Raw genomic sequence first — 22,081 nt, forward strand, 5'->3', positions numbered from 1 at the left:
CCGCATGAACAGGCTGCACAAACAGGCGCGCTTCTCTGCCGGCGCGTGAGTTAGCGCGGAGTTCGCGCGGGAGAGCGTGCGGGAGGTCGCCAGACCCTGCCTGCGCACCCCCCAGGGTAGACAGTCCCAGCCATAGCCAGCCTACCTGAGGCATGACACGGATGGGCACATGCCGCACCCCGAGGGTCCCCTCGGGCTCCGCGGCCCCCCCCCCCTCTGGCACCTCAGAGACGGCCACCCAGACGGAGCCCCTGGTTCCGGGCTCCACGCAGACGGAGCCCCTGGCTCTCGGCTGCGGGGGCTGCCTGTCCCTTTTTCAGGCTCTGGGGCCTGGGAGCATGGCGACCTCCCCTTGTGGGGTCTGCTCCCTTTTAGGGTCTCTGGCACGCCAGCTGGAGGAGCTCCAGGCCACAGTCCACAGACTGCGTGCCATCAGGGACTGCGAGCAGGAGACAGACTCCTACTGCCAGGCCCTTCTCCCCCGGGAGGCAGAGGGTAGATCACAGTCTCCCTCCAGGCCAGAGGAGGACTCTGGGACCTCCTGCTGTGTCCAGCCAGGGGCATGGACCAAGGTGGTCAAGGGCCCTAAGGCCCGCCGCACCAAGGCCCCTGCCCTGCCAGAGCTGAGCAACAGGTACGCACCTCTTGCTGCCCCAGCAGAGCCTGCTGAGTTGCCGGCCCCCACAGGCAACATGGGCCTAACTGCAACTCCCGCCCCTGCTCTCCCCAAGACAAAACGTAAGGTGTTTGTTGTGGGAGACTCCCTCCTGAGGGGGACGGAGGGGCCAATCTGCCACCCTGACCCCTTAGCCCAGCAAGTCTGCTGCTTCCCAGGAGCCCGCATCCGGGACATTGCAGAGAGGATCCCCAAGCTCCTCAAACCCACAGACCACTATCCCATGCTCCTTATTCATGTGGGCACCAATGACATGGCTCGGAGCACTCCCAGCCAGGTCATGAGGCGCTACAGGGATTTGGGAGCGGGGCTTAAGGGTCTGGGGGCACAGGTGGTGTTCTCGTCGATCCTCCCAGTGTCAGGCTATGGGCTGAGAAGGGACAGGAGGATCTATGTGGTCAACCAAAGACTGCGGCGCTGGTGTCGTTAGGAAGGCTTTGGCTTTCATGACCACAGCCCGCTCTTTGGCAAGAGAGGCAGCGAGCCGCTGGGAAGAGATGGTCTCCACCTCTCTCCCCTAGGGAGGAGGCTCTTCTCAGCCAGACTGGCTGACCTGCTCCACCGGGCTTTAAACTAAGCCTGCTGGGGGACGGAGGGACTACCGCCACTGCTGGCCCGCTGAACAATCCTTGCAAAGCCAGCGGATCACGGCACTCAAGGGAGCCCACCCCAGCCCCAGCCCTGGTAAAATCTGTGGGCAAGGAAGGAGCCCCCCAGGGGGTGCTTGCCTGCCTGTACACAAATGCCAGGAGCTTGGGGAATAAGCAGGAGGAGCTCATCCTCCTGCTCAGTGCAAACAATTACGATGTCATAGGGATCACGGAGACCTGGTGGGACTCCACCCATGACTGGACCACGGGGATAGATGGCTATACCCTGTACAGGAGGGATCGTGTAGAGAAAAGGGGCGGGGGTGTAGCTCTCTATGTTAAGGAAAGCTACACGTCCCTGCAAGCCGATATTGGCGACCAGGGTGGACGGCTGGAGACCCTCTGGGTTTAAATCCGTGGGGAACACGGCACAGGGGACACAATGGTGGGAGTCTATTACAGACCTCCCACCCAAAGTCCTGAGCTAGACCAGGAGTTTGCCCAGGAACTGGCTGAGGCAGCTTGCTCCAGGACCATGGTTGTCATGGGTGACTTCAATTACCCAGACATCTCGTGGGAGGATCGCTCAGCAAAATCTGAGCGGTCGCAGAGCTTCCTCTCGTGCGTGGATGACCTCTACCTGACTCAAGAAGTCTATGGGCCAACGAGAGGCAAAGCGCTGCTCGACCTGGTGCTGGCTACTGGGGAGGACCTAGTCGGCGACCTAGTGATCGATGGGAAGCTGGGTGACAGCGACCACGAGCTGATCACCTTCACCACCCGCCGAAAAGCTGTTAAGTCGGTCAGCAACACGCAAGTCCTTGACTTCAGGAAAGCCGACTTTGACAAGCTCAGGAGGCTTGTCAGTGAGGCCCTAAGGGACTGTGACCACAGGGAGAGGGGAGTTCAAGAAGAGTGGTTGCTCCTCAAGGGAGCGATCCTCAATGCACAAACTAAGTCTATTCCATCTCGGAGGAAAGGCAGCAAGAGGGCACAGCAGCCCCCCTGGCTCTCCAGGGACCTAGCAGACCTCCTGAGGCTAAAAAGAAAGGCCTACAAAGGATGGAGGATGGGAGTCACCTCCAAGGAGGATTATTCTGCACTGGTCCGGTCCTGTAGGGAGCAGACCAGGAAAGCCAAGGCTGCAACTGAACTCCAGCTAGCTTTGAGCATCAAGGACAATAAAAAGTCCTTTTTCAGATATGTGGGGAGCCGGAGGAAAAGCAGGGGCAACGTTGGACCCCCGCTGAACCAGATGGGGCAACTGACAACTGACGCCCAGGAAAAAGCCAACCTATTAAATAGGTACTTTGCGTCGGTCTTTCATCAGCCCCATAGGACACCCGTGCCCGCTACAGGGCCGGGAAGTCCGGGTGAGGGTGATCCCCTGCCCTCCATTAATGCTGACTTTGTGAAGGAACATCTTGAGAAGCTGGATACCTTCAAGTCAGCCGGCCCTGACAATCTTCACCCCAGGGTACTCAAGGAGCTGGCGAGCATCATAGCTCAGCCACTAGCACAGATCTTTGAAAACTCTTGGTGCTCTGGTGTAGTGCCCGAAGACTGGAAGAAGGCCAATGTGGTGCCTATCTTCAAGAAAGGGAGGAAAGTGGATCCGGCTTACTATAGGCCCATTAGCCTGACTTCTATCCCGGGGAAGATCTTAGAAAAAAGTTTATTAAAGAGGCCATCCTTAATGGACTGGCCGATGCCAACATCTTAAGGGATAGCCAGCACGGGTTTGTTGCGGGTAGGTCTTGCTTGACCAATCTCATTTCCTTCTACGACCAGGTGACCTATCACCTGGACAAGGGAGATGAGATTGATGTCATATATCTTGACTTCAAAAAAGCCTTCAATCTGGTGTCCCATGATTGTCTCTTGGAGAAACTGGCGAATTGTCGCCTTGGGTCCCCCACGATCCACTGGCTGGAAAATTGGCTCCGGGGTCGGACCCAGAGGGTAGTAATTGATGGAAGTCACTCATCGTGGTGTCCTGTGACCAGTGGGGTCCCCCAGGGCTCTGTCCTTGGACCCATACTGTTCAACATCTTCATTAATGATGTGGACACTGGAGTCAGAAGCGGACTGGCCAAGTTCGCCGATGACACCAAACTTTGGGGCAAAGCATCCACACCAAAAGACAGGCGGGTGATCCGGGCTCACTTGGACAGGCTCAGCAAGTGGGCGGACGAGAATCTGATGGTGTTCAACGCCGATAAATGCAAGGTTCTCCACCTTGGGAAAAAAAACCCGCAGCATCCTTATAGGCTCGGCAGTGCTATGTTGGTTAGCACTATGGAAGAAAGAGACTTGGGGGTCATCATTGACCACAAGATGAACATGAGCCTGCAATGCGATGCTGCGGCTAGTAAAGCGACCAAGACGCTGGCTTGCATCCATAGATGCTTCTCAAGCAAATCCCGGGACGTCATTCTCCCCCTGTACTCGGCCTTAGTGAGGCCACAGCTGGAGTACTGCGTCCAGTTTTGGGCTCCACAATTCAAAAAGGATGTGGAGAAGCTTGAGAGAGTCCAGAGAAGAGCCACGCGCATGATCAGAGGTCAGGGAAGCAGACCCTACGATGACAGGCTGAGAGCCCTGGGGCTCTTTAGCCTGGAAAAGCGCAGGCTCAGGGGTGATCTGATGGCCACCTACAAGTTTATCAGGGGTGACCACCAGTATCTAGGGGAACGTTTGTTCACCAGAGCGCCCCAAGGGATGACGAGGACGAATGGTCACAAACTACTACAAGATCGTTTCAGGCTGGACATAAGGAAGAATTTCTTTACTGTCCGAGCCCCCAAGGTCTGGAACAGCCTGCCACCGGAGGTTGTTCAAGCGCCTTCATTGAACACCTTCAAGATGAAACTGGATGCTTATCTTGCTGGGATCCTATGACCCCAGATGACGTCCTGCCCTTTGGGCGGGGGGCTGGACTCGATGATCTTCCGAGGTCCCTTCCAGCCCTAATGTCTATGAAATCTATAGCAAAATTAATTATACCCTCCTGCTTCCAATACAGATGCAGTTCTGTAGGTATGCAAGAAGGGGAATGAGCAATGGTATAAATTACCTTTATATTTTTAAAACTGCATGTACACTAGGGCTTATATTGGTTAAAAAGAAAAAAAAAAAATCACACCTTTTTCTGAACTAATTATACTAATACAAAAAAGCCAGAGCATGAAAAGCTGGAAGCTTGAAGTTTATCTTCTGACAATAGCAGTAGTTGCAAGCAGGTTTTGCTAGTTATTAAGTCATCCTCCAGTCCAGTGAAAGCCTTGGTTTTTTAATAATCATATGATAAACAGAGCTGTTTAAGAGATGCAAGGACCCACATCAAAGTGCCACATTTACTTGGATCGAAGATGAGCCTCTCCCCCAAGCTTGCCCTCTGCAGCTTCATCCGCCCTCTTCCCCTTGCCGTCCCTCTTACTGTCAGGCACAGCTCAGCTCTGGCTGGATTCCCTCAGGCACCGAGCACAGAAAAAACTTTGTCCCCTGCCCAGCCTATCAACAGAGCTAATCCGACACTGCTACATGGCTCCTGCCCAGCAGATCGGCAGTGCCAACATTGCTGCATGGCTGTCAGGGGCTAAGCTTCCACCTACTGTGCTCTGAAAGAAAACAGAGACTGAACAGCCTCTGGCAGTAAAGGTGGAGGGAGAGTGGTGGGGTGGAGACGCTGTGGGGAGCTGAGTAGGGGGGTGCTGATGGCAGAAAAGGGACAGAAAGGCTGCAAGGAGAAGAAATGGGTGGGGCAGTACAAGGGAGCCACCTAACACTCTAGCCACAGCTTTCCCTGTTGCAGCAGTGGGGGCGGGGGGAGAAGAGTGAATTCAAGATAATCCTCTGATAATTAGATTCTATACCTGGAAAATTGTAACAAATGTATACATTTCCCATATATAGAATCTAATTATTGAAGAGCGTCGTCTTCCATTCAGGGTTAACTTAGATTCAAGTAAATATGGTAATCAAAATACAGAACAAGCCATTTTGTGAAACCATGTAAATTTGCATTCTACGCTGCTAATCTTAAAAGGAATCAGATTACATCATTTTTATTATGATCATGTGTATGACAAGCATAAAAATATTTCTAGAACTTTTATTATAATTGAAAAGGTATTTTTAAATTATAATTGAAGGTGTTTGGTACCATTTGATTTCCTACTCGTCCTAAGAGACGCCCCCTCAAACTCACATCCACACCAATGTAGAGAGTCATCTGGACAATGGAGATTTCTTTGCCCCAAAGAAAAGGCTTTAATGAAAAGAAAGTTTGTTCTACAGCTTGTCTTTTTAAGGACTGTGAATAAATGGGTACATCTTGTTGAAAAGCAGTGGTTACTTAATTAACCAAAAAGCTTATGTGCCAAGTGAAAAATGTCTGAAGATAGATAGTGAAGTATGACAGGGAGATGAAGAAATCAATGGGGAAGTATAAAACCTGGATAAAAGAAACAAAACTTACTTTCAGGGATCAGAACCAACCCTCAATGATTGCATAATGCAGATGGGAGCTGTACAAACTCACAAAGCTTAGAATATGTCTAGCTCTAGTCAATGCCAATGCCCCGCACGTTTACGTGCATTCAGTACTATGAGCATGTTTCAACTAAGAGTTTCCCCTCTCTTGTTAACCCAGCCCTTGGAAATATTTTTTAACTTCATGAGTGATGCTATTGTTAAACCTATGACAGTGTTTCCATTTTAAGTCACTGTCAGAGAAAAAAGGACGGAAGGAAAAGTCCCCAACTGTGTTGATCCATTTTTCTAGACAAGAGCTAGATAACAACCGCATTAGAAAAATGGAGATTGTGGTTCCTGCAGCAGCTGTAGGACGATTCCTCCTTCCAGCAACTAGCTATATTGCTTGATGGAACAGAGAGTATTGATTAAAATACAAGGGTCTTCAATCACCAATTTTGACTCGACAAGCAGGGAATTTTGATCAAAATCTTACTCTGCATTTGTACTTTCAAGTTACTTTTCTAATGAATGGTCCATTCTCATTGCTTGCTATTACCATTAACAAGAGGTTGAATTGTAACCACATATATAGCCTTTTAAGTAAATTTTGTGCTTCTTTTTCCTACTCAGGAGGCTTAAATATCTGTACACATCTATTTATGTAATTATATAACTTAATATACTTTAATTCAGATTCTTAATGTACATAATATTATATTAGAAAAGGGTGAACAACTCATTTCTTATTTATTAACCATCGTTTTTCACTTCAAAAGTTGTCAGGCTGCATTTGGATGGAAATTAGATTCAATTCAGCTAAATATACTAAAATAGCATCATTTTAAATTAATTACAACATTCTACTTTAAACGTATACATCCAGCATATTTAATCAAAATTTTAATTTTTAATTTCAGTACAATCGATTTAATAAACAGAGGACACAATTATAGTGTCAGATTATCATAGATCAGATTTTCAGAGATCAATTATATTGATCAATTATCTAATTATTAATTAGAGATCAATTATAGATCAATTATCATAGATCAGCTTTTCAGAGATATTTAAGTGCAGCTAGGCTTCCTACCTTTGCAGTTCCCAACCAATTTCACAACTTTGAACAAAAAAGTACAGATGAAGAAGAAAATATTCTGTCTCAATTTAACAAATCAAAAACCAGAATTAATTAAAGATAAAACACTTTTTGCACAATGGATGGCAAATACATTTGGAGAACTGGAAATGCCAATACTGGACCATTATAAAGATTTAAATAAATACTTAACAAAGCCATGATATTAGAGCATATTTATGAAGCTTGAGTCAACCTAGAACAGTTATAGACCTTTTCCCATCTGATTCTGTGACTAATTAAATAGAACAACATCCCCAAAATGACACTGCTTCTGTTTCCATCAAACTTTTCCACTTTGTATAGGTTTGGGGACTCCCTATACCTAAAATTGAATGGACACATTTGCCACTCCAACATGCCAAAATAGTTATGACAGACTTTGAAGCCCATTTTCTCCGCAGCTTCTGTCTCATCCCAATATACCTAAGGTACATCAATGACATCTTCATTATATAGAAATACAGGAAGAAATCGAGAGAAATTTCACCAGGACCAATGATTTCTACTTCTCCATCAAACTAACTCTGAAATATTTCACCCAGCAAATTCATTACCTAGAAACCATGGTGAAGGTTTGCAATGCCTACTTTGCCATTACGTTATATTGGAAGCCAACTGATTACCACAGCTGCCTTCACATCACCAACTTTCATCCTAAGCATACCACTAGATCCATCATCTACAGCAGTGGTCTCCAATCTTTTTAGGTCAGCAATCACTTTTTGGAATTTAAAAGGAACCAAAGATCTCCCCCTCCCCTGCAGCAGATAAGTCTGTGGGGAGGGGAAAGGGCTATGGGGGCAGGGCAGATTGAGGTGGCAGCCCTAGCCCCACTTCCTCTCTCAACACTGGGGCTTAGATCTGCCCGCCACAACAATGGTAAGGGAGGGCCAAGCCTAGCACTGCCAAGACGGGGCACGGAGCTGCCCATCGTCCGGGGGATGCAGGCAGGGATGGCACGTGCTGCAACCACTCGCATCCCACATGGGGCTGTCTGGAGCAGGCACAGGCAGCCCCACGCAGGCTGCGAGTGGCTGCAGTGTGGGGCACCGGCCACGGGACGGGCGAGGGGCCGCTTTTCCCCCCTCGCGCTCCTTCCCTGCCCGGGGTCCCCCTTCCTCCTTACCTGTAGTTCCAGTGTGTGGCAGCCATGTGCTCCCAGGCCAGAAGCCCCAGCTGGAGTTTCTGGCTGGGGGGTGGGGCCAGGCGGGCCCTGCTGTTGCGGGAGCCCGCCGGGCTTCCCCTTAGTCATACTGCCTTTGGTTCCTGTCATTTTTGACAGGAACCAAGGGCAGATAAATATTAATTTTCTAAATTTTTTAGGGGCCCTGCAGGCCGGATAGAATGGCTACGTGGGCTGGATCCGGCCCATGAACTGTATTTTGCCCACCCCTGCTTTAATGTGTTCTTGTAGCATTTCCTCTGGCCACCATGAGATCTCAAGCCATTACTAAGCTGGGAGTAGAGAGTCAGGTATTCGGATACAATGTTCGGTCCAGTGAAGTTGGTGCTTGAGGATCACAGGGCATGTCTACACTGCAGTGGTTACTGTGCATTTAGTTTAGTACCTGTAATAACAGATGCTAACTAAACGTGCAGTAACCGGCACTACTGCGCAGTAGCGTTTAAGGGACGCTGATGTGTAGTAGAATAATTCTACTGTGCATTAGTGCAGGTTTTTCCTGCCACACTAATGTGCACTAGAATTAGTTTACTGTGCTTGAAACATCTCACGTAGATACACCCACAGATTAAATGTTGGTAATACTGGCTTCAGCAAGGATGACAGTGTTTGTGCAGCAAACTTCTCATTTGATGTGGATGTTTATCCAGCAAGGATGACAATGTTTTACATCTGTAGAGAGTGGGGATGACTACATTGTGGACCTGGATCTTGGTGTTTTTCCAGAGACTGCAATGAATAAAGACAAGCCAAAGCAATTTCCCAATGAGGCACCTGCACGCCGGATCCTGTGCTGGATCTCATCAACGTTCACTCTGAGTGAGGTCGTTACCAAAGTACACCAAGTGCTCAACTACCTCCAGAGTCTCTCTCATTAGTCATTTGGATGAGGGGAAGTCAACTTCGTGGCCTTGGGCAGAGCAATAGAACACTTTTATCTTCTCCATGAAGAAAGAGGCCCAAAGTTCTGTAGACTTCGCTAAAAAGATTCAGCATAATCTGGAAGTTATGCATAGTGTGCACAAGGATGGAGCAGTCATAGACATACTGAACTATTGAGTACTTTGGTCTTCAACCAAAAGTGTCCCAGACAGAAGAGCCCTCCATCCATTTAGTATTCTGCATCAGTTCTAGAAGGAAGGCGAACCTTAATGAGAACCAAGATGACTGTCAAAAATTGGAAAACAGAGTTTAGGCAATGACATATCCTTGCTTGACCCCAGTCGGATGACAAACCTATCTGTCTCCAATCTGCTACATAGGCTGGTCACAGTCATCTGGTCACGAAGAAGCCTCAGGACCCTGATGTGCTTTTCAGGCCATCCAAATCTGGTCAATATTTTCCACAAGGCTTTGCGACTGATTGAATCAAAGGCCTTAGTGAGGTCAATGAAGGCCATATAAAAGACCAGGTGTTGTTCCTGATACTTTTCTTGGACCTGACAGGCAACAAAGATCATGTCAACTGCTCCACAGGATCAGTGGCTATGCGTAGGGGGTGCACCCCCTGAAAGCGCTGGTGCCCCCCTGCGAGCGCTGGCCGGACAGTGGAAGTGCCGCAGCACGCCTGGAAGTGGTCACGGCCACTTCTGGAATGGAAGTTTCATGATCGGCCGTGGGGGGACCCCCTCCCCCAATGGTGAGACTGGCCGTGGGGGGTATCCTCCCCGGTTGCTGACTGGTTGTTGGGGGGGCAAGTGCCCCCTCCGACTAAGATGGCACCCATCGCCCATACACAGGATGGTCTGAAACTACACTGTGGTTCTGGCAGGATTTCTCAGCAAGAGGTAGAAGATGGCTTAAGAGGATGCAAGCAAAGATTTTCCCTGCTGTGGAAAGGGCAGTGATATCTCAATACTTCCCACACACAGACTTATCTCCTGACTTGAAGATAGTCACAATGTTGGCTTTCCTCAAGTCCCCAGGGGTATCTTTATTGTTCAAAATTAATAGAATAAATTTGTGGTCTCTCAATACCATTCCTTGCTGCTGGCCTTGTACATTTCAGCAGGCATGCCATCTAGTCCAGAAGCCTTGTTCTGTTTTTCCTTGATGGCACACCAGACTTCCATGATAGGAGGGTTGGTGATGCATCCTTTTTCAGGGTGCTGGGGGATAGACTCAACGGTGGTATCTGCCACAGTTGACTCATGGTTTAGGAGTGCCTCCAAATGCTCTTTCCATCTAGCTGGCATAGGTACACTGTCTTTGAGAAGAGCAGAGCCATCCAGCAATTGCAGGAAAGTAGGACTGTAGGAAGTTGGGCTGTAGATGAGCCCAACTTTGTTGCCTTGAAAAAGCTATGCATAGATTCATAGATGTTAGGGTCAGAAGGGACCTCAATAGATCATCAAGTCCGACCCCCTGCATAAGCAGGAAAGAGTGCTGGGTCTAAATGACCCCAGCTAGATACTCGTCTAACCTCCTCTTGAAGACCCCCAGGGTAGGGGAGAGCACCACCTCCCTTGGGAGCCCGTTCCAGACCTTGGCCACTCGAACTGTGAAGAAGTTCTTCCTAATGTCCAGTCTAAATCTGCTCTCTGCTAGCTTGTGGCCATTGTTTCTTGTAACCCCCGGGGGTGCCTGTGTGCTGACAAATGCATGTCATTTGTCAGCACACAGCTGGATCTGATTTTTGATTTCCGATTTCCTGGATCCTCCTTGAAACTTTGGCTTTGAGGAGCTATATATATATGCGTCCTTCTGCTAAGATGAGGTATCATCTTGCCACAGAGAAAAAGCCCTTCTCTTCCAGTTAAGGAAGGCTTGGATCTCACCGTCACTCTCATCAAACCAGTCTGGGTGTTGACGGGTGGAATACCCAATGGATTCTGCACAGTTCACTTGAATGGTGGTTTTAAACACCTGCCACAGCTTCTCAATGTTGCCTTCATTTGTGGACAGGGCAGAGAGCTTTCCATACAGACACTGCTGAAGATCCTTACAGACCTTTGGATCTTGAAAAGATTCGATATTGAGTTCTTTGCATTGCTTTTGGTTTTTTTCAGTGTTTCAGAGCAAGCTGGATCCTCATAATGGTTCTGACAAGATAGTAATCTGTCCAGCAGTCATCGGTTTCCTACATGGCTTGTGTGTGATACATACATCCATTTGATCATGGGCGCTAACAAAAACACAGTCAAGGAAGTGCCAGTGCTTAGAGTAAGGGTGTCTCCATGTGTTGTATTTGTCACTCTGTCTAAAGATGGTGTTCATGATGACAAGGACCATGTTCCATGCATTTGCGCAGGAGAAGGATGCCACTGGAGTTGGCTTTCCCTACTCCTTTCTACCCAATGCCACCATTCCAGAGTTCCAGGTCATGTCCAACCCTGAAGTTGAAGTCACCAAAGAGAGTGATCTTGCTCTCCTTGCAAGTATTAGAATGTGGTCATGGTTGGAGTAGAACTGTTCTTTGACAGCTTCACCATCAGCATCAAGCACTGGGGCATACATGCTGACAGTGGCAGCATACTGGCTGTTGCTGAGCTTAAGTGGAAGTGTCATACAACATTCGTTAATGCCCACAGAGAGCTAAGTTGACTGACAAGTTGATTCTTGATGGTGAACCAATACTGTGGACATGTCTATCCTGGGCCAGATTCCTCTTCTAGAAGAAGGCAACTCCATTCTCTTCTAGGAGAATGGACTCCATTCTCTTCCCTCAGCTGACCCTCATATGGTTGTCTTGTCTCACTCAGAGCTGCAATGTCTATATTGTATCTCACCAAATCCCTGAAGATAATAGCAGTCCTTCTTTCTTGTCGCTCCTTATCTTGACTATCCATCAAGGTGCAAATGTTCTATGTTGTGAAAACATCTTCACCGGTCCCACAATTACTATACCCCACAACAGAACCATCACCATTCCTGGATCTTACACCTAAACTTCCAGAAATACATCTCATCCAGTCCACCAAATGCCCTGATAGAAAATATGTAGGAGAAACCAAACAACAACTGCATACCAGAATGAACACACACCGAAAATCTATCAAAGATAAAAATATCCAATTACCAGTGGGTGCCCACTTCTCACAAGACATTCTCTCCCTCTCCAATCTCTCAGTTCTAATCCTCAAAGGGAATTTACAAAACACCTTTCATAAATGAGCTTACAAACTTCACTTCATAAATCTACTAGATTCTAAAAAATCATGGACTTAATATAGTCATTGGATTTATGACACATTACAACCTGCCTGACATCTGATTCACCAGGTACCTGCCTGAAGTTGACAACTTGCATCCTTTCACACATTTCCCCTGCCACTTCCCCACCTCCCCTCCTATCTCTACCCATTGTCTTCCAAACTTCCACTCATTTACATTTTCACAGATTTCTTATCACATTTTTAGCTTCTTTTCTACTTTGGAGAACTCAGAACAAACAGCAGTTTCCCAATGCCTGAAGAAGGGTATTTCTGCCCGAAAGCTTGCAAATAACTTTTTCCCAGCTATTTAGTTGGTCTAACAAAAGATATCACATCTACCCAAAGAACCTTGCCTTACACGATTAGATGCAGGGACTCAAGCATGCTGCATAGGACTGCTCTTAAGAAGGTTAGAAACCATGTAAGTTCCACTTAGACGCAGCAATTATTTCACTTTGAGTCAGATGATCATACCTAAGGGACAGGGAGGGGATGGGTGTGGTGGTGGTGGTAAACTGTTCTGCCTGCAGGCAGCAAAAAAACAAAAAAACAAAACAAACAAACAAACAAAAAAATCAAGCTTCTCAACACAAGCATGATCTGTAATAACTGGCTGCAGCTAACATTGGATAGACTCTTCGATCAACAAAACAGTCTATAGGAAAGAAGTTTGGTCAACTTAGCCCACAAATGGGTACCAGCATTACCAAAACAATTCACAACTTTGTTGGCAGTCAAAACAAAAGGTCACTGGCTAAACAGAGATGAAGTCAGAACTACCCTCTCACTTTCTCAATATGTGAAGACAGTACAGACACTTGCACTGCCATTTTCCATAATGTACTGACTGTGCAGTTAGACAGATGATTCAGCCTCCAAACATGCCAGCACTCACAGTGCCCCTACTCCCTACAATTCATGTGGTTCGGGATACCAGCACGTCCTGCTGCTGAACTTTGATTTCTACAGGCACTAGAACTCCAGGGACCTTGGTACCCAGAGTGCCCCAAATGTCAGGAGTTTCAGTGCTCAGAAGACCCAGAATGCAGTGGTAAGAAGCACCCTGTCAGAGCCCCAGGAAGCACCCCAAGAAGTGGGAGCCCAAAAGGGAAAAGAATATAGCAGGGTAGGATGTATAGGGCAGGCAGCAGTAGCCAGAGTGCTGGAAGAAGGGGTGTATAGGAGAGAACACTTGATTTTGGGATGCTGCCATTGCACCCTGGCTGAGAATCACTGGACTACAATACACTAGTTTAACACACAGTTGGTCATACTTCAGGTTTGTAGATTTTTTTGCGCAGAAGTAGAGTTACTGCTATAGCTTCAGTATTCCTTATACAAGACTTGTCCATACTTGGTACTGTTAGGAGACAGCACGCTGCTAGAATTGCTTAAAAGAAAATTGAAAATCCCTTCCTCTCAGTCTCTATGTGGTCTATCTATGAAATTTCAAGATTCTGTCATCCTTAGTTATGATTTATGATTAGAAAATGTAAGCTTTTTGTTTGAATAATAATAAAGTCCCTGTTTTGCATAACAACCTACAAAGCATAAAGTTTCCATGAACTTTGCCAGAGTGCACAGGATTTGGGAAAGTCACCTGAAAGTCACTAAGGCTAAGCAGTCAGTTAAAAAGCCTGAGGCTGAATTGATTTAATCTTCACAGGTTACTTTAAACTGCATAGATTGAACTGATAAGCAAGTGAAGAGACATTCACCTCTGATTCTGGAAATGCAGACAAATGCCTGCAGTGGCCCAAGCCAGAAACCCAAGTACATGAGAGCATGCCTGCCTGCTCAGCGGGAGCAGACAGCTTTGGCCAAGGCTAGCCCACCTACCCTGCAAGGGGGAGTTTGCAGGGGAGGTGCAAAGCATTCTGGGATGCTGGGGGGGGGATTGTGAATTAACTCGAATCTAGAGGGGATCTGGGACAGAAGTTCAATAAACCAATTTAACCTAAATTGGTTAAGTCTGATACAACATCCATCCAAGTTTATCCTAAACTGATTTGGGCCATTTTGAAAGTGGTTTATGTGCACTGAACTTGAGTTGTGCTACAGATCTGAACCAGTTTCCAATTACTTATACTGGTGTATGTAACTGGTAATTTCTATCTCTAATCCAAATATTCACAATAACACCTCAAAAATATCAGTTGTGTTGACTGGCTAGACAGATGAGATAAAAGACTTTATTATTGCTTTGTCCCTGATCTCTCCTTTCAGCTCTTCATTCTTACATCTTCTCTAGGTACAATATTCAAGAAAATTTGCTTGGCCTTCACCAAGAAATTATAGTTACATATAACCTGCTTAATGAGGGAAACAAAATTCTCATGTCCTGCTTGTTTTTTAGAAATATTTAGAGAAAAAATAATGCAGTACTTACATTTTAAATTTAAACATCAAAAAGTTACACAGGCATAAAGTCGAGTGGCATTGCAGCTGATTTACTGAACACAGAAAGGACTTTCGCAAATTGCCTGCTCATTTAGTGACAAACATAACTAGCCACCTCACAGAAGACTTATTTTCTTTTGCTGTGAAGTGCAGAAAATAAATCTCAGAATGCATTTTACCATTTTGTATCAGCAGACAAGGAACTACTATGATTAATGTGTGGGCAGTCTATGTTTCATATATCTTCTATAAAGAGGAAAAATCAACAAGAATACTACTGTTTAATGCTTTACAGTCAACTTTCTTCAAGGTCTACATTAACATACAAGCTATGTATGTTAACTCCCTCTTAAAAAACTATCATTGACTTCACTTTTTGGATTCCGAAGGTACCAAAACTTTATTTCTCTCTTGTGAAATGTGTCAACATACATTTTAGCAAAAGACCAGCTCTATGAAGCCCTTGCTAGTTAAAGACGGACTTTGGGCATGCCTACAACACAATGCCAGCACACCCCACCCACCTGTTCCACACCTGAAAAATGTACTGGTGAGGATGCTCTTGGGTCACCTCCAGCTCCTACTTAAGCACATTGGAAACCAAGGTCTTGAGAGTGGCTGCAAAATAACACCCTGGTCCAAAACAACCAGACTTTCTGTGTTAGAAATATGAATATAGGAACAGGTGGGCAGGCTGTGAGCAGACATGGCCCAACAGTCTCACTGATGCTCCTGCATATATATGCCATTTAAATGCTCTAAGTCTTTACATTTGGTCATATTGCCTTGAATCTTATGGCCCCTCTGGGTGGGGATGAAGCCAGGTAGCTTTAGTGCTCCACAATTTGAGGTCACTGAACCAACACTTACAAAGATACAGGCTCTAATAAACAACATTTCTTACAAGCTAACAAGGTACCAACTTTTGCCACACATGCTTCAATGCTGATCTTTCTCCAACTAACTTCATTCACTTGACATTTACCCAAGTGAGTGCAAGGCATTCATTTCTTCCTCTGGGTAACATTATTGAAATAATAATAGAAAAAGTCATCTAGATTAGACGATGCTAAACAGATAATGCCAGATAATGAATATGTGCAGCAAGACAACAAAGATGGTGTTTCAGACAACCAATTTTTAGAGGACTTAGGTGGCTCCAGGGGACATGCTATGGCAGGGCCAGGCAAAATACAGCCCACAAGCCAGATCTAGTCCACCAGGCAATTTCATTCCACCTGTGGGCACCCACCAAATAACTGTACCCAGCCCCCCACCCTCCCTTAAACCCCACAAATCCACACCTTTCCCCTACAACTCCCCCACATATACACCCTACAATATATCCTATGCCCTCACACACGCATTCACATCCCTTCCCGTATCCCCCCACAACCCACTACACGCATGCAATACACAAAAGACTTTATTTTTGAGTTATTATGCAATCACCTCTATATACACTACACCAGGGGCAGGCAATTATTTCGGGTGAAGGGCCATTTACCTAGTTTTGGCAAGTTGTCAAGGGCTGTATGGGTAGTCCCACCCCTTGACAGGAGCCCCGCTCCTTGGCAGGTACCTCACCCCCTGGTCACCATCTTGGGACCAATGTCCCAATGTCTTGGGACCAATGTCTCAGGGCCAGCACCAGTGGGGCCCAGAGCGGGGCACAGGCTGGCAGAGGTCTGTGGAGCCGGGCTGGGCTGCACCAGCAGGGAGAGTGGGGAGCTAGCCCAGCTCCACAGAGTCCCTGCCAGCCAGTACCCTATGCTCCTGTTGCCCTGCTCTGGGCCCTGCCTGGCAGTGTTTGCCACCTCCACCTCTGGGCTGCCCAGCACGCAAGCTCTGGGAGGGCAGCAGCAGCAGCAAACACTGCCCAGAGCAGCAAGCGGGGGGTGGGGGGGGTGGAGGGAGAGGGGCACAGCTGCTGCCGCCACAGTGCAGCCCCGATGGGCGAGACTGGAGCTGGTGTGGGGCCAATGCTGGCTGCGGGGGAAGGTTACAAGCTGGTGCTGAATGTGGGGAAAAGCAGCCCCTCGCCCCACCCCGTGGCCAGCACCTTGCGCTGCAGCCGCTCGCAGTCCACGTGGGGCTACCTGTGCCTGCTCAGGACAGCCCCACATGGGCTGCGAGCAGCTGCAGCAGGGAGCGCCGGCCATGGGGCGGGGGGGGGGGGGCAGCTTTTCCCCAGGCTCCTTCTCTGCCTAGGGTCCTTCCCCTGCCCTTCCTCCGCCATTTACCTGAGTTTCCGGCACCAGTGCAGCCATGTGGTCCCCGGCCAGAAGCCCTTGCTGGGGCTTCCAGCTGGGGGGGGTGCTGGGGCCGGGTGGGCCCTGCTGTTGTGGGAGCCCACCAGGCTTCCCCCGGGTGCTACTGCCCCTGGTTCCTGTCATTTTTGACGGGAACCAAAGACAGATAAATATTAATTTTCTAAATTATTTAGGGGCGCCATGGGCCGGACCTGGCCCGCGAGCCGTTTTCTGCCCACACCTGCACTACAAAAACACAAATTATGACAAAAATATTTTTTGTAATAAAATTAAAATGTGTTATAATAGGTGTTTGACTTAGTATATGGTTTGTTTTTCTGATTCTAACATGGCAACCCTCCCCTCATGAAAGGAGTACTTCTGGGGGCAACAGGAGGCTCTTCCAGTGGCAAAGATCAGGGGTTAAGGATAGGACTTTAGGTCCCAAGATGGTGACCAGGGGGACAGTGCACCTGGCAAGGGGCAGGGCTACCCTTGTGGCTGACAGCTCACCAAAACTCGTAAGCAGCCCTCTAACCAAAATAACTGCTCACCCCTGTGAGCCTTTAAACTTGATCTATGTTTAGACAATGTAAATCCATAATCTGCCCTTGGCAGGAATCTGAGAAAGAGTTGTAAATGTGTTGTTAAATTGGGTGGGGAAATGTAATCTGAGTACGCACAGATGCATGGGGTTCTCTTAGTTCAATGAATAAATGAATCAGTATTTATAACAGCGGGTTTAAGTGAGTGAAAATACAAATTGTTGGAACAACACTGAAAGAACTGTTTGTATTAATACATGTAATTTTACTAATAATGTTTACCAGTTTTAAATATCTTTGTTAAGAACTCAAATCACTGAAACTCATAGTTCTTCATGTGAATAATGACTTGTTTGCTTAAAATGGAGCATTCAAAATAATGAAAGCTCTCTCTATCCATCTCCTCCAGACTCATCTTTGACATGAAGCCCATTATATGAAAATAAATTAAAATAAAAAAATTAAGATGGTTTGATGAAAAGATGAAGATTGTGGACACTTGAAATAATTTCCAGGGTGAAAAAAAATTGTATATAATTTCATGTGATGTGTCCCTTTCCCCACATCCTTCATATCTTGCCACTTTGGATTTACTGCAGGGCAAGGAACATTTTTATATATGTGCAGAGTACACTGCACAATGAGCTCTTGGATTCTATTGCAATATCTGGAATTTATGTACATTTGCAATTAGAGATTATAGCTTTTTATAGTTAGTAAACAACAAGTTATTAGCCTATGTTTTTTGTCTGGCAACGTCTCATTTTACATTGCCATGAATAAACTCTGTAGTGGCTAATCTAGTGTGTAACCTTATAAACAAAATGGTCAGAAACTAAGCTTTTTCACTTAAAGTTAAGGTCAACCATTAAAAGGTCTAGATTTTCATAATACTGCTGCTTAATTTTTCCCCCCTTCTTACAGAAATGAAGACAACAAAGTTACATCAGTGTTTTTATAGATTCTAGCAGTACTTGAAATAATTCACTCAGCTTCAGAAGTCAGAAGAGAATGCAGTGGCAGACTCGTAGAGGAAAAATCATTTTTCCAACACAAAAACAGAAGTACCAAGAAAGCATTATGTTAAGTTTTGTTTCAGAATACAGGCTTTCCTTTGGAGACTTGTCATTTTAACTCTCCAATATTGTAAAAATGTTATTAAAGTTCATGAACCTTAGTACAGTCCGACACCCATTTTTGTTTAAGCATCATAGTATTTTCTAATGCTAAGTAAAAACATCAGAAGTAAAGCACAATTACACACATGCTTCTATGCAGAAATATGGTACTGAGGAACAGCATTTCTTTTCTCATTTTCTTCCTTTCTTATCTTTAGAAGGTCATTTCCAGGATAAGGAATATGAAAGAAACAGGTTTTAAAGATTGTTAAAACCAGAGGACAACCTTGGGACCAAACCTATATGTAGAGTTGTCAAACCTGATTTTCATAAGCATTAAACTTCAAACTCCCACTAGACTGTAAATGTAGGTGCAAGTATTCTACGTTTATGAAAAGTGAAGCCTGTATTTATTACACCAAGCCTACAAATGCATGAATGAAACTTTGCTCTGTTTTATCTAGGTTATTATATGTGTTTAGTTTGTTTACTTTTTTTAAAGGAAGACGGCATTCTTAAAAACAACCTAAAAAAGAAAACCAACATACCGGTTTTGTACTTGGTTCAGGGAGAGAACTAAAGATTGTTTTTTTTAAATAGTCCTGCTGGTTAATCTGTAACTGGGCAATCGCTTAGAGTTCACTGTATACGCCATCCAGAGTAGTGAGGAAACATTCAAATCACTCCAATGGGTACAAAACAATTTTAAAAAGGAAATGTTAATAAAACAAGTGAAGGTCTACAATAGTCAATTCCTTTAAGAGAAAAAGCTAAGAAAACAGAATTTTAAAAAGTTATTAATTTAGATAACAAATAAGCAGCTAGTAGAAATAGAAAGGAGTACCAGGGAAGTTAAGTAGGGAGCAATAACAATGCAAATTAGTATACTGTATATTTAAATAAAAGCAGCAAAGCAAAGCCAGATATAAAATTAGCTAACAAAAATAAATAAATCACAAAATATGGTTAAAAATTGGAAAAATAAATTGGAAAAATAAATTGTTCATGTATACACACATGTATGCGCACACATTTTCACAATTCTACACTCATTGCAGAAATTTTTATACTAGCTAGTAAAAACAAAGAATTTGCAAGCTTTTTCTAGCAGAATTCGTATCACCTTATTTCTAGAGATTAATAATAGCAATAATATTGACTTGGCCAATCAACCCTGTCAAGAGCAAATAAAAGATTCTTTGAAAGCTCTGGCATTTATTTGACAACAGCAAGATACTGAAAATAAGAATGAACAAAACAACTTTACTTCTATGCAAAACAAAGTGACAAGTGTCAGATACCCAAAAGTCAACATTTTACCAGTGTGTTGCTGATCACACATCCCAACCTTAAGAAAACCTGCCAAAAAAATTATGGAAATTTGTCTGAGTTAGGCAGCAAATCCTTTTACTTCAGTACAGCCTTCACAGCATTTAACATGACATGACTACACTCTCAAATACCAACAGAAACTGGTTTTGGAGAAGACGTAGCCAGATTCTTTAAAAAGTTCATATGCCTGCTGGCTAGCAGAAAGCAGCTTTCCTTACCCCTAATATTTGCATCTTATGTTTCTACAGCTTATTGATATTCTTCCCCTACTGCCTTTTAAGTGGAGCCAACAGGAGGAAAAAATATACTGAACAAAACTGGCATTGGTTTTCCTGCCCTTCTCATTTCAAGCCCCCCACACAATATGAAAGAAAATTCAAGAACTGACTCATGCACTATTCACTGAAAAAAAAAAAAAAATAGTTACTCATCCCACCAATACCACAACTTAAACACAGCCATGGCTGCCCAATCACCATAACTCGCACTTTACTTACTATGTAAGCAGAACATTAGTCTTGACAGATAAACTATAATATCCCTTAACATTTAGTCATACATGCAAAATTGACATATTAAATTCATGTTACAAATTTTATAAAACTTGCCTTGGACCTAGACTATAGACTTATGAACTGTCAATATTTGTATGAAAAGTATGCGTGACAGCTCAGAGATATGTTGATATGTAAAATTGGTCGAGTGTTTTTTTACATCAATATGGCTATTAGTCTGAATGCACAAACTATAAAGGTTACAAAACATTAATATACTTCAACTGATCATTTTTGCATTCTACAACGCTTTTTGAATTGTGAAATATGTACAATATCAATTAGTGATACTCAGTCTTGACTGAGAAGTCAAACATGCAGCCAGCGTTAAGCAAACACCTTCACAATATACACTGCTAGCTGAACTATATTGTATAAGTTTACTACCGTGCAAGAGGAGAAAAAAACAAACCTAATACAGGACCAAGTTACTATATTGTTAACCTAATACCTGTACCCAATACAGGACCAATTTACTCAAATATAAGAGGAGGTTCTTTCCTCCAATCAGCACGGGGAAAAAAGTCCCTCGTCTTACATTCACATACAAAGGAATCTCATTAAATACACTGCCTATTAGTAAACTACTACCAAAAGCAGCACATTCTCAGTAATAGAAACAACTATGAAGTTGATTAAATGCAGCCAATACCAAGCGTGACTATTAGAAAATAAACAGGTCAAACATACTAATGGGAACTTACCATGAGGGCAAGATAGTACAGGGTGACCATACGTCCCAGTTTGACTAGGACAGTCTTGGATTCTGTAGGCCAGTCCCAGCCAGTTGGTCAAAAGTCCCAGGCCGGAGTCTGACGGGTGGCATGGTACATCAGACAGGCAGGTAAGTAAGTAGGCACCACTGCCGCTGTGCAGAGACAAGAAATGTAGGGACCTCGGACATGCCATCTTAGATAGGGAGACCATGTATCTGCCCACCTAGCTCCAGAGTAGCAGTAGTGCCTGCCCACCCAATATTTATTTCGTAGTCAGTGTTTTCAAATTTGCTCCTCACTTTCATGTGCTCAGGGAGATCAAGATCTGACAGTAAGCAGAGTTAGGGGGAAGAATTTGAGGGGAGCAGAGGGCAAGGGGACCAACCTCCAGATTTATTTTCCCTGCTGTAGCAGTGGGAAGAGAATAAATTCAAGGCCAACCTCCAATAATTAAATTCTATACCTGGAAAATTGTAACAAATTTATAAATTTTCTATATATAGTATCTAATTATTGGGGGGGGGGGGTTGTTTTCTATTCAGGGTCATCTTGTATGAAAGTAAATATGGTAATATGTACATAGTCCAACAAGGAATAGTATTTTAATGCAAGTGTATAAGTTTAGTAAACAAGAATAAAAATAATATTACTACTTTTAAATAACTGCAAAAACTGTATCCAATACAGTAATAAAAACATAAAAAGAGGACAGGGACAGCAATACTTTGATAACATTTTCTGCCAACAGCCAAAGGTAATATTGAAAGGCCACTTTTGGCTAGGGAACTGTGATTTAAATATCACTGTAAAAGATTAATCGCTTGAACAACATTCAGTATAACGATGAAGGGTTTTGTTATAGAAGATACTTTATCAATTTCAATTGCTTATATTTTTAAGAACACAAAACATTTAGTTTCAACTAGTTCGGTTTTAAGTCTATT

The 22,081-nt window shown here is 44.8% G+C and overlaps 1 protein-coding gene across 4 annotated transcripts in view; it reads right to left on the reverse strand.

Annotated features, from left to right (window-relative positions):
* The window catches only part of GALNT7 (polypeptide N-acetylgalactosaminyltransferase 7), a 102,431-nt gene that overhangs the window by 59,316 nt on the left and 21,034 nt on the right, over window positions 1-22,081 (reverse strand). Inside the window, exon 1 of one of the 4 annotated variants that reach the window (XM_019481387.2) lies at window positions 21,126-21,245. The exons of the other annotated variants lie outside the window; for them this stretch is intronic. Within the exon in view, the coding sequence (XP_019336932.1) occupies window positions 21,126-21,155 (30 nt within the window). The 5' untranslated portion in view covers window positions 21,156-21,245. Of the gene's footprint in view, window positions 1-21,125; window positions 21,246-22,081 lie in introns of those variants that run through there. 4 annotated transcript variants of the gene reach the window in all.

This window comes from Alligator mississippiensis, chromosome 2 (assembly GCF_030867095.1).
Source record: "Alligator mississippiensis isolate rAllMis1 chromosome 2, rAllMis1, whole genome shotgun sequence".
In the NCBI taxonomy this organism is placed as follows: domain Eukaryota; kingdom Metazoa; phylum Chordata; order Crocodylia; family Alligatoridae; genus Alligator; species Alligator mississippiensis.